Source organism: Aulonocara stuartgranti (assembly GCF_965226115.1).
Source record: "Aulonocara stuartgranti genome assembly, chromosome: 13".
Taxonomy (NCBI): Eukaryota; Metazoa; Chordata; class Actinopteri; order Cichliformes; family Cichlidae; genus Aulonocara; species Aulonocara stuartgranti.
Genome location: NC_138949.1, coordinates 6393598 through 6406529, shown reverse-complemented (window position 1 = coordinate 6406529; position 12932 = coordinate 6393598). Strand labels below are relative to the sequence as shown.

General features: G+C 39.9%; 1 protein-coding gene across 7 annotated transcripts in view; it reads left to right on the top strand.

Annotated features, from left to right (window-relative positions):
- Positions 1-12932, top strand: part of rims1a (regulating synaptic membrane exocytosis 1a) — a gene marked incomplete at its 3' end in the record, with an annotated part of 119118 nt that overhangs the window by 26494 nt on the left and 79692 nt on the right. For all 7 annotated transcript variants that reach the window (XM_082558092.1, XM_082558093.1, XM_082558095.1 and 4 more), the window contains exon 3: positions 10339-10549. In XM_082558092.1, coding sequence (XP_082414218.1) covers positions 10339-10549 — 211 coding nt within the window. The remainder of the gene's footprint in view (positions 1-10338; positions 10550-12932) is intronic.

The following is a 12932-nucleotide window of genomic DNA, read 5'->3' as shown; positions in this document are numbered from 1 at the left end:
AACTACACAAAAGGCAGCCGCTAAAGTGTTTAAGTTTCAAAATAGAACAAACGAAACAGACTACTAAATTGTCAATTCCACTTAGAAATTATTAATTCTAAAAATAAATCTTAGTAAATTGACTAACTTTTGTCAATATCAAATAAACTGAGAACTAAAAGGAAATTCTCAATCTCTCCTTGTTGTATAGCTGAGCTTTTCAAACAGTTTTAACAGTTACTTTAGTCTGACAAAAGCCGAATGACAAATTAGCGCTTCCAGTCAGAGACTGAGCATGCACCGGTTTATTGTATTTCCAGGCTTGCTTTCGACACAATTTACAGTGCGCGCTACTCTGTTTGACTTGAAATAGCCGAAATACCTTCACACTACGGAACTTCTATGGCTCTTCTGTTCGACAATCTCTCCGGCGTTGGAACCATCATCTGTTTTATCTTCGGTAACCTTTGGTTATGCTCTTGGTTGATTTTTCTCTAGTCTGCACACTCATTTCCTCCAATACCCGGGCGGCACAGCGGCTGGCTGCTTCCCAAAACAAATACACATGTGCGGCCTGGCACTTGTGCTGTACGTAACAAGTCACGTGACGTGACGCTGCAGCTGTGATTGGTTCGGCTCTGCACTACTTAATTTGGATTGGCTGTTCTTTTTTTTTTTTTTTAAGAGGACAAGAGCGGTGAGGCCTATCACAATAGTTTAATTTTTCTATTGAGAAAAAGTTATTTCGCAGTACATATCGTTATCGTTCTATCGCCCAGCTCTACCTCATAGGTTGAGAAGCTCAGTCCATTGTTAGTGAGACACAAACATACCCATAAAACTGAGCGATGCTATGGATTTCAGTAGAATCAAATATCGACATAACGATATATAAACGTCTATCGTTTCATTTTACGCTATTGTTTGTTTTGTGGTGTCGCAAAATAAACTGTTTACGGCAATATTTTTTCATCATTTTGATGGTCACTGAAGTGGCTATATTAATTTCTTAAAGTTCTCTCTTTCTCTTATATTTAATATAACCACACTACAGACGGACAAGCACCTGTTTTTATGCGTTGTCGTTAGCAACAATGACGGTAAAACCATCGCGTGTCCGCTTGTTTATTTTCCATATAAACCTTTCACAATAAAGGTCAAGATCCTGTTGAGACTTTTCAAAATAAACTGAATCACGTGAAAGAGTATGCATGCTGTAACACTAGGTGAGAAACTCCAAACTGTACTTTATTTTGACTCATTCCCACATATACCATCCTGCCTCTGTAAATGGGCGACTACTAAATGTGTATTTATCCACAGAAGAAAATAGTCCCACACCACGTCGTGCTGCATCTCCATCTGCTCATGTTGGAGATGTGTTTTACAGGAAAGATAAAACTCAGGCACAGGCTAAAATGCACTGGAGGTTTTCTGTATTACTTTCAATGAATTATTCTGACATTTTGTCATTAGATATTATCCCTGCAGAGTCAACACACACACACAGGTACGACTTAGTCTCTCATGTTTGTCTGGTTCCGTGGACATGGGCGCAAGAGTGTATTAAGGTGGCAAATCTGTCTGATACCAGGGGGCTTCTGCATCTTTTGTTCCGGAAGTTACCTGCATGTTATTATTATTTAACTCCTAGGGGCTGTACATACATATATATATATATTCTCTCCCAGACATGGTGTATTGTATTATAAGGAGGGCCTGGCTTTGGTTAGTGTTCGCTCTTTATAATAGAATTTTCATCTGTTTGGAAAAAGCCTTACATCATTTAAATATGAAACATTTCTGAAAATGTTCCTATTTAGCATTATGCTTTAAGAAAGAAAAAAACACACACACACACACACACACACACACACACACACACACACACACACACACACACACACACACACACTACCCTCAATCCTAACCCTAGAAAGGTCACTGGCAGATGTTAAGAGGTTAAACAAAATAATGCAGGTTTGGGATTGTTCTTCTTTGGGTACAAGTGAAACACCCCAAAACAGGATTTTTCCATCTCAGTACCTGACTAAATGAGGAGTCCTTTTTTTGTAGTCTGTATCTGGTATGTGTATGCGATCCAAATCATTTCAGATTCTCACGGACAAAACTTTGGTTTCCCTTCATGCAAAGAGTCAGAGAGCAGAGCTTGTTAGTACTGCTCAGCTTAATTATGAGACACTTTATGTTAATGCTGTTTTCTGCTTTGAATCATGGATCCTTTGTTTAAAATATTTATATATATATATACACACACACACACACACACACACACACACACACACACACACACACACACACACACACACACACACACACACACGGTTTATTGTTTTAGTTGTTCAGCAGTGAGCTCCATCGAATGTTGTGATGGGAAAGTGAGGCAAGTTTGTTAGAAGCATGTGTGTGTTTGCAGAAGAAAGTGAAGAAATTACTCTCACTTTGCTTTAACCTTGTGTCTCACTACATTTGAATATGGATATTTTTCTTAATGAGCTTGCCATCCGTGTTTCCGTCGCTCTGTACGTTTCCCTCTGATCTTTTCGTTCACTGCCTCTCTTTCCCTCCCTCCACTCTCTGTCCTCTCACTCTCTTGCTCTCATTAAATCTACTACCATCCATGTCTGCATTTTCCAGGGCTGTTATTTGACGGAGATGGGTTTTTTTCTCACCTGTGACAGAGGATTTAATAACTTGATTTTCTAGATTTGTAGCAAAAACACACAGAAACAAGAGCACATTACTGTTCCTGCTGCCTAGTTTCTGTTGAGACATCAACCGTGTTATGTGTATTGACATTGCATAGTTTGACCACCAGAGGGCAGTCTACAGTTTTTACATAACACGTGACAGCTAGCTAATCTGAGTAGAGTCTGGCTCATGGTGACTGTGGATGAATTTGGATGAATTAAATGAATTAAAATCTTTTCCTTTTCTTGCTTGCGCAAAATTCCTCTAGTGGCTGTTTGGGGACTTTGGGGGAACTTTGAGAACCCTACACTGCAAAAACTCAAAATCTTACCAAGTATATTTGTCTTATTTCTAGTCAAAATTATCTCATTACACTTAAAATAAGACACAATCAGCTACAGGGCAACATTTCAGTAAGCTAAAGGAACTTGTTTCAAGACAGTGAATCTTGAAACTAGAGAAAAACTAGAGATTTTTCACTTGTTCCACTGGCAGATTTTTTCACTTATTTTAAGCTAAAATATCTTGTATTAAGTGAAAAAATCTGCCAGTGGAACAAGTGAAAAATCTCTAGTTTTTCTCTAGTTTCAAGATTCACTGTCTTGAAACAAGTTCCTTTAGCTTACTGAAATGTTGCCCTGTAGCTGATTGTGTCTTATTTTAAGTGTAATGAGATAATTTTGACTAGAAATAAGACAAATATACTTGGTAAGATTTTGAGTTTTTGCAGTGGCTTGCTCTATGGGCTTACGCAAGCTGGGATGTCATGTGATCAAAATCCTTTGACCCATAACTGTAAATCACAGATAAAAAAAAAACATTTCAGGTTGGCTGTGGCCTTTGTGTATATACTGTATGTTCCTACTCCACGTGTTTTCTCAATGTTCTCTGGGTGATCTTGTCGTCCCTTCCTGCTCCCATATCAGCTGGGCTGAGCTCCATCCCCCCTGTGATCCTCTTCAGCAGCCATTCCCAAAGCCAAGAGTCCCGCGGCCACCTAAAAAAACAGAAAATCCCATTCGGCCCAGCCAATCTGAAATCTTCACTTTACTCAAAGTATAAGAGAAAGTGATGAATTTTCTTGAAATTTTTATTTAAGAAATGCAAACAACACAGGCTGTTAACTATAAATTGCTACTCTGTTGCTACCACCTACCACTGGCACACAAACTTTAATACAAGAGCAGTAGATTTAGGTCAGAGTAATGAGTAACATTAGAAACTAACCACCTCCTATCACCAGTTTTCATCTATTTTTTATACAAATACATTTATATAAATATGTAACCTTACATACTTAATTTCAAAGTTACTGTAGCCCACCAACAGTTCCTTCACGGCCCACTAGGGGGCATCGACCCACACTTTGGAAATGACTACTTTCAGAATAGAAGGCAAATAGCAGCATGGATGTAGGCTTGGATTTAGCATTTGGGATGAAAAAAACAATTTAAATACTGTTTTATACATTCTGCTGAAGTTTTATGCACCAGTTTAGACCCAACCTGTTTTTCTCTCAAGGAAAACATAATGTTTGGTACCAGCTGACAATTCAACATGACACAGTGAGGCTCTCTGTATCTCTGTCTTTACAATAACTACTCTTATCTTTTCTAAATCAAATCTAGCTGGATGTGTAGCTGTGGATCATATATTTGGTAACTGAACGGAAAAAAAAAATCACATTTTGTAAATATATCCAACCGTACGACTGGCCCCAAATGGGTGAGTTCACAGTGGCTACTTCCATCTTTTAAATACAGCCTGTGAGATGGAAATAATAGAAAAATAACAGACAAAGGTAAAATGTGTCAAAATGTGTGGAAAGGTAGAAGTTAAATGTTTGGGGGCAAAAATGAAAGAACTCACTGAACCCCCAACAAAGAATGATCTTGAGGATGGAGGAAAATGAGATGTAATAAGGATGAGCAAATGCCCCGATCACCTTCTGTGCATTTAATACTCGGAATACTTACTTCCAGCCAACATGGATTTATTAGACCTAATACCAATAGAAGCTATTTTGGACTGCAGCCATGCGTCATCAACAGTAACACCTCTGAAATAACAAATAAGATGCTGATAATCGTCATAAAAAGCTAAACGTAAATCCCTCTCGTGCTGAACCTGAACAGCAACATCTTATTCAGTTCGGGTTGAAGGCTTCCCCACGGACAACTGGTGTCATATTGATCAGATCGACAATACGCATAACCAACCACGCAGGCTCCATAAATCAAGTCCGTACTGGATACTGGTCTAAATCTATTAGCAGCTGACAGGAGCCGTGGGTTAGGACGGGCTCAGTGAGAGCCACGGATCAGGAAGTAAATCCTGCAGCGCTGCAGCAGCAGGTGACCTCTCTGTGCCCTTTGGCTGTTACTCCCAGGAAGTGTGTGTGTGTGTGTGTTTGAGCAGGTGCTAACATTTACAGAGGTAAAGCTTGTATTTCACCTACTGGGCCCTGACATCTCTGAAGGCTGTATTTAGAGGCAACGGTTTGTCTTGTTGCACCCAAAGGAGCAATGGCCAAATCTCAAGCAAACAACTAGTTGGTGGACTTTGATTACTCGGGCCTCAGCTGCTGGAACTTGTAGTTTTTTTTACCGCCTGAGCCGATGGGGGAGCATCCTGCACCGCTGAGCCCCGGTCTGTAAGTAGTGCTGCAGAAAATCGTGTTCTGTTGCGTTTAGCAGCTACAGTCGATGTTGTTCCTAAAGCATCTGAGGTAACGTTGCGCCAGGATGGAGAAGTTATGTTGTGACTGTTCACATGGGAACAGTCACACAGTACAAGTATCTTGTCTTCTGTTATCTGCTGATACAGATATCAGATGGGAGCAGGCCTGTCTGACAGACAGTGCTGTAACAGGGTTGGTGCTGTTATACGTAACCAGAACTGCCCAAAGTGTGATGGAGAGATAAGAATACATTTAAACTGAGAGCAATAAATCTAAAAACAATAACGGAGCATTAATATCTGGAGTGTCCTGTGTGTGATCCATTCCTCCGCCACAACCTCATCTCTGTATGCACTTTTGCTACCAGGCTGCCACAAAGGCATGGATTTCTGTTCGATGATTGTGATAAGGAGCAGTTTGTCTTTATGACAGTGCGATTAAACAGTTGGTGTTTCTTATATACTCCACTTCCCTGCTTCTCTTTTGTCCCTCCATTCTTTCACTTTTTCACTTTTCACTTTTCATCTCTTCATTTCCTCTTCCATCTTCCTCTGCTTTGCCTCTTCTTCTTCTTCCCTTTCACTTTCTCCTCTTCGCATTTCTTTTCCCCACTTCTGTTCTTCAGTCTCTCTTAGTTCTCCTCCCCCCACCATTCCACCTTGTTTCCTTTCCTCATTTCCCCTCCCTTTCTCCTGTCTTTTTAATCTTCATGTCCCCTTTTCCTTCTTTTGATTTCTTCATAGATCCTCTCTGTCTCTGTGACTTGTTGGTTTGTTTTCCTCTCCTCCCCTTTTTTCTTTTCTTGCCACCTCTTCTTTCGTTTCATCCTCATCTCTCCTCCCCTCGCTTTCCGCCCTCACTTCACCTCTTTGTTTTTCCCTTTCTTTCTCCCTACTGTATGTCCTCTCCTGTCGTCTTTCTTCTCATCCATCCTCCTTCCTTTCTTCTAATTTTACTACAACTTAATTTTTTGGGTCTTTTCTCCTTTTTCCCGGTTATTCCCCTTTTCTTCTATTCTTCTAATTATCTACTTTCTCTTCCTGTAAGGTCTCTTCCCACCTCTTCTTTGACGACTTGCTCCTTTCCTCTTTCTTTTCCCTCTCTAACACATCATAAATATTAATGTCACACCATCCCTAAGCTCACTGCCGTATTATTTCATTACTAGCAAAAAGCTGCTCTATGAGCACTTTTTTGCCAGGCCTGTGGCATTTAAGGGACACAGCACATGCACCGATTTCTTTGGTCAATAATTTAAGATTCCAGTTGTAAAACCTTAAATTGTACCCTACTCAGTTCACATCTAAATTTATCTGCAGGCTGATCATTAAACCACAGATTGTTGCATTTATAGTAATTTGCTTATATTTTAAATAAATATCTCTGTATAAATCTCTATATCTCTATTTTGTTTTCATGTCATTTAGCAGTACTTGTCACAGGGTTCACTCAGTCCTGATGGTCATCAAAAAATGTCTTGAGCTTTACCTCAATGAACTATTAAGCTGCTCTATATGTCCGTGATATTAAAGGACTTTATGTCTCATTCTTCATTCCATATTTAGCAGTGAGTTGAAAGAAATTCCCTCGCAGATACACATGTATGTGAGACTTCAGTATGGTTTGTCCACCCGTCGCTTGGCAAATTCAGTATCATGAGACCAAGACGAGGAAATGCTCAACCTGCTTCCTGTGGTGAAACAGTGAATGGACTAACAGTCAACCCGCTTTCATCTGCAGGTCATCACATACTGACGTTTGGTCAGGAGCACATGTGTGGATGTGCGGATTCACATTATGACCCGCTGGATGTTTTCTTCTGAAACATGCAGGGCAGGCAGAATTTTATAGGAGTTCTTTAATGTCTGAAATGGAAGGCGTGAAGTTTTTGGCAAAAGATGGTGTTGTCATGATGAGTCTAACCATGATCGCCAAAGAAACCTTCTGCAGATAGACAACATGTGCCATATTTGAACCTAAACTTTTTCATTTTAGTTTTTTTATTTAACGTCAAGTCAAAACAGAAAAAACTGGTCCCAGTCTGCCTTGAGGTGACTGTTGTTGTGATTTGGCGCTATATAAATAAAATTGAATTGAATTGAATAGATAGCACTGAAACACCTGCCTTCTGCCTGCCTCCCAACGTGCACTTTTTAAAGGTTTTTGTTCATAAACACATTGGTACAGGGGGGTATTGTGTGTTAAAAGATGACGAGAAGGGGCTCTGGACCATGGTTGTCCTACTTTTGTCTCCTTGTCTGTAAGTTTGCATTTGTTGCTGTTTTTTATATCGCGTGCTCTTCCAGGCTTTTAAAATTAAATCACAGTGTCTTTATATTATGATTGTAATAATAATAATAATAATGGATTGGATTTATATAGCGCTTTTCAAGGCACCCAAAGCGCTTTTACAATGCCACTATTCATTCACTCTCGCATTCACACACTGGTGGAGGCAGCTACAGTTGTAGCCACAGCTGCCCTGGGGCAGACTGACAGAAGCGAGGCTGCCATATCGCGCCATCGGCCCCTCTGGCCAACACCAGTTGGCCAGAGGGGCCAACTGGTGTTGCGTGCTCTTCCAGGCTTTTAAAATTAAATCACAGTGTCTTTATATTATGATTGTAGTCATTTAACTCAATGTAGTTTTTAATTATGTGTAATTTGGCTGGTCTTCTTCAGCTCTAATAAATGCCTGTAGCCTAGTACATGTTATCCCATATGGAAAAGATGTATATAAGTCTTATAAAGTTTGTATCTGTCTTGTGTGAAACTTGTATGAAAAGCATACAAGAGTGAAAACAGATATAAGATCCCTAGAAAAATTATATAAATGAAACTTGTATGTTTTGGATACTTACTAAAACAATATACGAAAGTGGCCACTTTCATGAGTAAGTCATATAAGCCTTCACTATATGAAGTAGGCCATCTTATGCAAGCCTTTTATAAGTTTTTACTATTTCTTTTCCATATGGGAATGCCGAGTAGTGTTTGGAAGTGAAACATAAAGAAGTACATCCTCTGTCCTCACCTTATTCATCAGCTCTTCTCCTCTTTGGTCTGTTTCCCCTCTATTTGCTCTCTCCTCAATCTCCACAGTGTGAAATCCAATTAATCAGCATACTGTAATGCCTTTGATAAAACCAATACTCTTCCCCTCTCTTTCTCATATCGATTCGAAGAGTTTCTTGTGTTGGCAAAGCAGCCTGAAACAAAAGCACACACACAAAAAGAGTTGACTGCACCAAAACACAGAGAGTGTGGAGAGTGGCTGATATCGACTGAACTTAATGCAACAACTGTCTCCTTCATACTGTGGTTTCAGTTCATTTCTCCTCCCCTTTCTTTATTATTTATCCAGTAAAACAATCATTCTTTTGTAATTTCTTATTGTATCTTTCTGTCCTTTAACTTTTTGCGTTTGCAGTGATCCACAGTGTGTGGAATTACTGTGGAAGGCTTAAACCTAGTGGATCAAAGCAGTAGTATTCTGTGGATTTATGATTTTTCCATAACATTTGTTTTTGTTTTTGTTTTGTTTTTTTTACAGATGCAGCAGGATCTTTATTTCATTCTGTTTTTTTGCCACATTAAACATTACAGCGATCAGACATAACATTATGACCACTGACATGGGAAGTGAATAACACTGATTATGTCTTCATCATGCCACCTGTTAGTGGGTGGGATATATCAGGGATCAAGTGAGTATTTTATCCTCAAAGTTGATGTTAGAAGCAGGGAAAATGGGAAAGTGTGAGATTTTGAGTGAGTTTAACAAGGTTCAAACTGTGATGGCCAGATGACTGGGCCAGCTTTGGGCATCTCCAAATCTCCAGCTCTTGTGGGATGTTCCCAGTCTGCAGTGGTCAGAACAGGGGTGAACCATTAACAGGGTCATGAAAGCCAAGGCTCACTGATGCACATGGGGAGTGAAGGCCGGCTGTGAGGTCCGCTCCAACAGACGAGCTACTGTAGCTCAAATTATAGAAAAAGTTACGGCTGGTTCTGGTAGAAAGGTGTCAGAATACACAGAACATCACAGTTTGTTGTGCATGGGGCAGCAGAGTTGCAGACCAGTCAGGGTGGCCATGCTGACCCCTGTCCAAAAGCAATAACAATGTGCACATGAGACCTGGACAACAGAGCAATGGAAGAAAGTGATCAATCTTTTTTTTTTTCTTCACATGGATGGCTGGGTGCATTTGTGTCCCTGACCTGGGGAACACCTGGCAGCAGGATGCTCTTCTGCATGAGGACTAAACCAGCAGAGGCAGTGTTATACTTTGAGTATTAGCCAGTTAGATTAACCAGCCTCAAGTGGTTGTTAGAGAAACTACAGTTTAAGGCAGTGGTGTTGCTGCAAAGCAGTTCTTTTTTACTTAGGTTTATAAAACAAATCTTCTTGGTTAAGTTTATGAAAAGCTAACGGTTTAGGTTAAAATATGCATGCTGGACTCTTTCTTGGTTTTTAATGTGGGTAGAACCGCAAACTTGTACTTTACCTCCCAGTCCACAGAGTGGGATGAGTGCACATTTAATAAATTAACCTTCATAATGACGCTGTGGATGCTAGCATTAAAAAAAGTTATACTCTTGTTCTAATTAGTAAATTGTAGCATTGGTGACACATAAATCCACAGCTCAAACCATTGCTGTGTTTAGCATTACAGAGACGCGCATTGCTGCTGAGGATGGTGAAATAGAAAGTAAAACATGTCCTCACAAACTAAAACGGTAAAGAGCTCGATTACGACACAGTAAGGAGTAAAATACGCTTGGACTGAAGTGAAAAAAACACCAGTGAAATTCAAGAGAGCTTGGGTGACATTTGACACATCCTTTCCTTCAAGTGTATTAGCACATTTCGTTTTTGAAATGTATCCTGAGATGGTAACTTATAACGTGGCCTCCTTTCAAAAATGCAGAAGTCTTCATGCTTCTGTTTGATTTTATTTTTGCAGAGGTATCCAGCAGCAGTTATCCAGCTACAGAGAGACTGTGATCCGACAGGCCACGGCAGCGGCAGGCTCGGCCGTTCACCGCGACGATGCGCCGACCTGTGGCATCTGCCACAAGACCAAGTTCGCAGATGGCTGTGGGAACCCGTGCTCGTACTGCCAGACCAAGTTCTGCGCTCGCTGTGGGGGGCGTGTGTCCCTGCGATCCAACACGGTGAGGGAAGGCTACACTTTCTCAGCACAAAAACACATATTTTTATCCTTGTGAAGTAGCACACAGCAATATAGCAAATATTAAACCTGCCCTCACAAAAGTGTGATGCAGTATCCTCCACACGTTTCAGTGTGAAGGGCAAAAAGAATAGAGGACAAAAGATAATACTTTGATCGTTATTAAAGGTTGAATTGAAACTCATTCTCCTAAACAGCAATATGCATCAGTTCCCGGACAGAGCTGCAGCTGTCTGGAAGAAATACAGCACTGTCACATTTGAAGAGTTTGGATATTAAAAAGTATCACAAGTATAATATCGAGTGATGTACACGCTCTTTAATTTGTATATCTTCAATATGCATTCTTTTCTGTATTGTAAAAAAGAACATGATCACAATCCTACAACCCAAACTGCTTTATACGTTAGTAAAATGAACAGTATACAGATACAATAATACAGAATTAAATAGGTTAATGTAAAAAACACAGTAATGTATATTAGGGCTGCCACGATTTGTCGACTAGTCACGATTACGTCGACTATCAAAATCGTCGACGACTGATTTAATAGTCGACGCGTCGTTTGAAGCTTTGTAAGATCCCAAAAGACGCAGGAATAAGTAGCAGGATTTAAGAGTGTAATAACGGACTGAAACAGAAGATGGCAGCACTGGATGTACAAGGATGCCAGCTGCCCTTAAACCCCGAAGAAGAAGAAGCAGCTGTGTCCCAGAATTCATAGCGCCCGGCTCAGTTTCCAACAATGGCGGCAGCTAGGGCTGAACGATATATCGCATTTGCGATAATATCGCGACATGATCAAGTGCAATTTTCTAACCGCAAAGGCTGCGATTATACTGCGATTATATTATACAATTCATGGGCTGCATCCTCCTGAGGCCGCATTTGTAGACCGATTACGTCACAGCGACGCGCCGAAGGCTGTCCAAATTACTACCATATCCCAGAATTCATAGCGCGGCCCAGCCAAACTCCAGTTTCCAACAATGGCGGCCGCTACTAAGTTTTAAAATTACTCATACTAATCTTTCTGGGTCACAAAATAAACTTTTAAAATATTTTCAGGCGAGAAAGTAGCTGTGTAAACATCAAATATCTGCTCGGTTTATCAAGATATCCCATATTTGCAAAAGTGCTTCGACGTTTTCAGAGGCGTCTGCTACCCACCAGCTCGACAGCTAGCCGGGAGCTCGAGGGTTACTGATGCGGCCGAGAACGGCACAACTCCCGGCACATCATTTTCAGATCACCGCGGAGTTTCGCTGCTCGGGTTAAACGTAATATATAAGTCACTTAGACAACCTAAAAATGTTATTGTTGGGCTTTTTTCAGTGTTTTGTTTGTTCGTGAGTAAATCGGTTTGGCTGAGATTAAAGTTATTAGATTAGATAAAATAAAACTTTATTAATCCCCCGGGTGGGTTCCTCCTTGGTTTTCACACAGCTGACTAAACGTCAAACAGAAAACTTATTAAACAGAAGTATGAGACAGTCGAGAATTTACACCAGTGTCTGGTTATATTTTAGATAGCAAGAAGCAGACGGCCGAGTTTATTAAACTCCACCGAGACAGCGGTGACGCTAATCAGAACTAGACCGTCCAATTTCACGCCTTTAAACTTTAAAGGCGTGTTTGTGTGTGTGTTTATACAATTGCTATTATGTTTGCACTTTATGTGTAATGTTACTGACTGCAGAGATCAGTAAGATGTGTGTATTTTTTATTTATTAGTTTTATTTATTTAATATTATTTTTTAATTGAATGACTGTCTAGTAGTTCACAGATGTCGAAAAACTGAGTGTGGTAAAGCCACTGATTTTGTTTATGTATATTTCTGCAATCTGCACATTGTACTGACTTTCATTTTAATGTTTACACCAGGGTTCCTTGTCAGCACTTTATGCTCAGATGTTTGTAAGCTAAAAATAAACTATTGTGTATGTTCAAATATACTGTTGTGATTGAAGAAGTTAAATAAAAATGTCAGTCATCAATTCATGCTTCACCTCATGTCATCATAACAGAGGTCTGTCTTCCAGGAAAGAACAGTTTAAAATTAATGTAATATAGTATTGGCCATACTATATGATGTATTGCTTGTCTTTGTTTAATAATACAGAAGACAAAGACCTTAAAAAATAATCGCATATCGCATCGCAATCGCAATATTGGGGCAAAAAATCGCAATTAGATTATTTTCCATAATCGTTCAGCCCTAGCGGCAGCTAGTTAGTTTTAATATTACTCTTATTATTCTTTCTGGGTCACAAAATAAACGTTTAACATATTTTCAGGCGAGAATATAGCTGTGTAAACCTCAAATATCGGCTCAGTTTATCAAGACACCACATATTTTCAAAA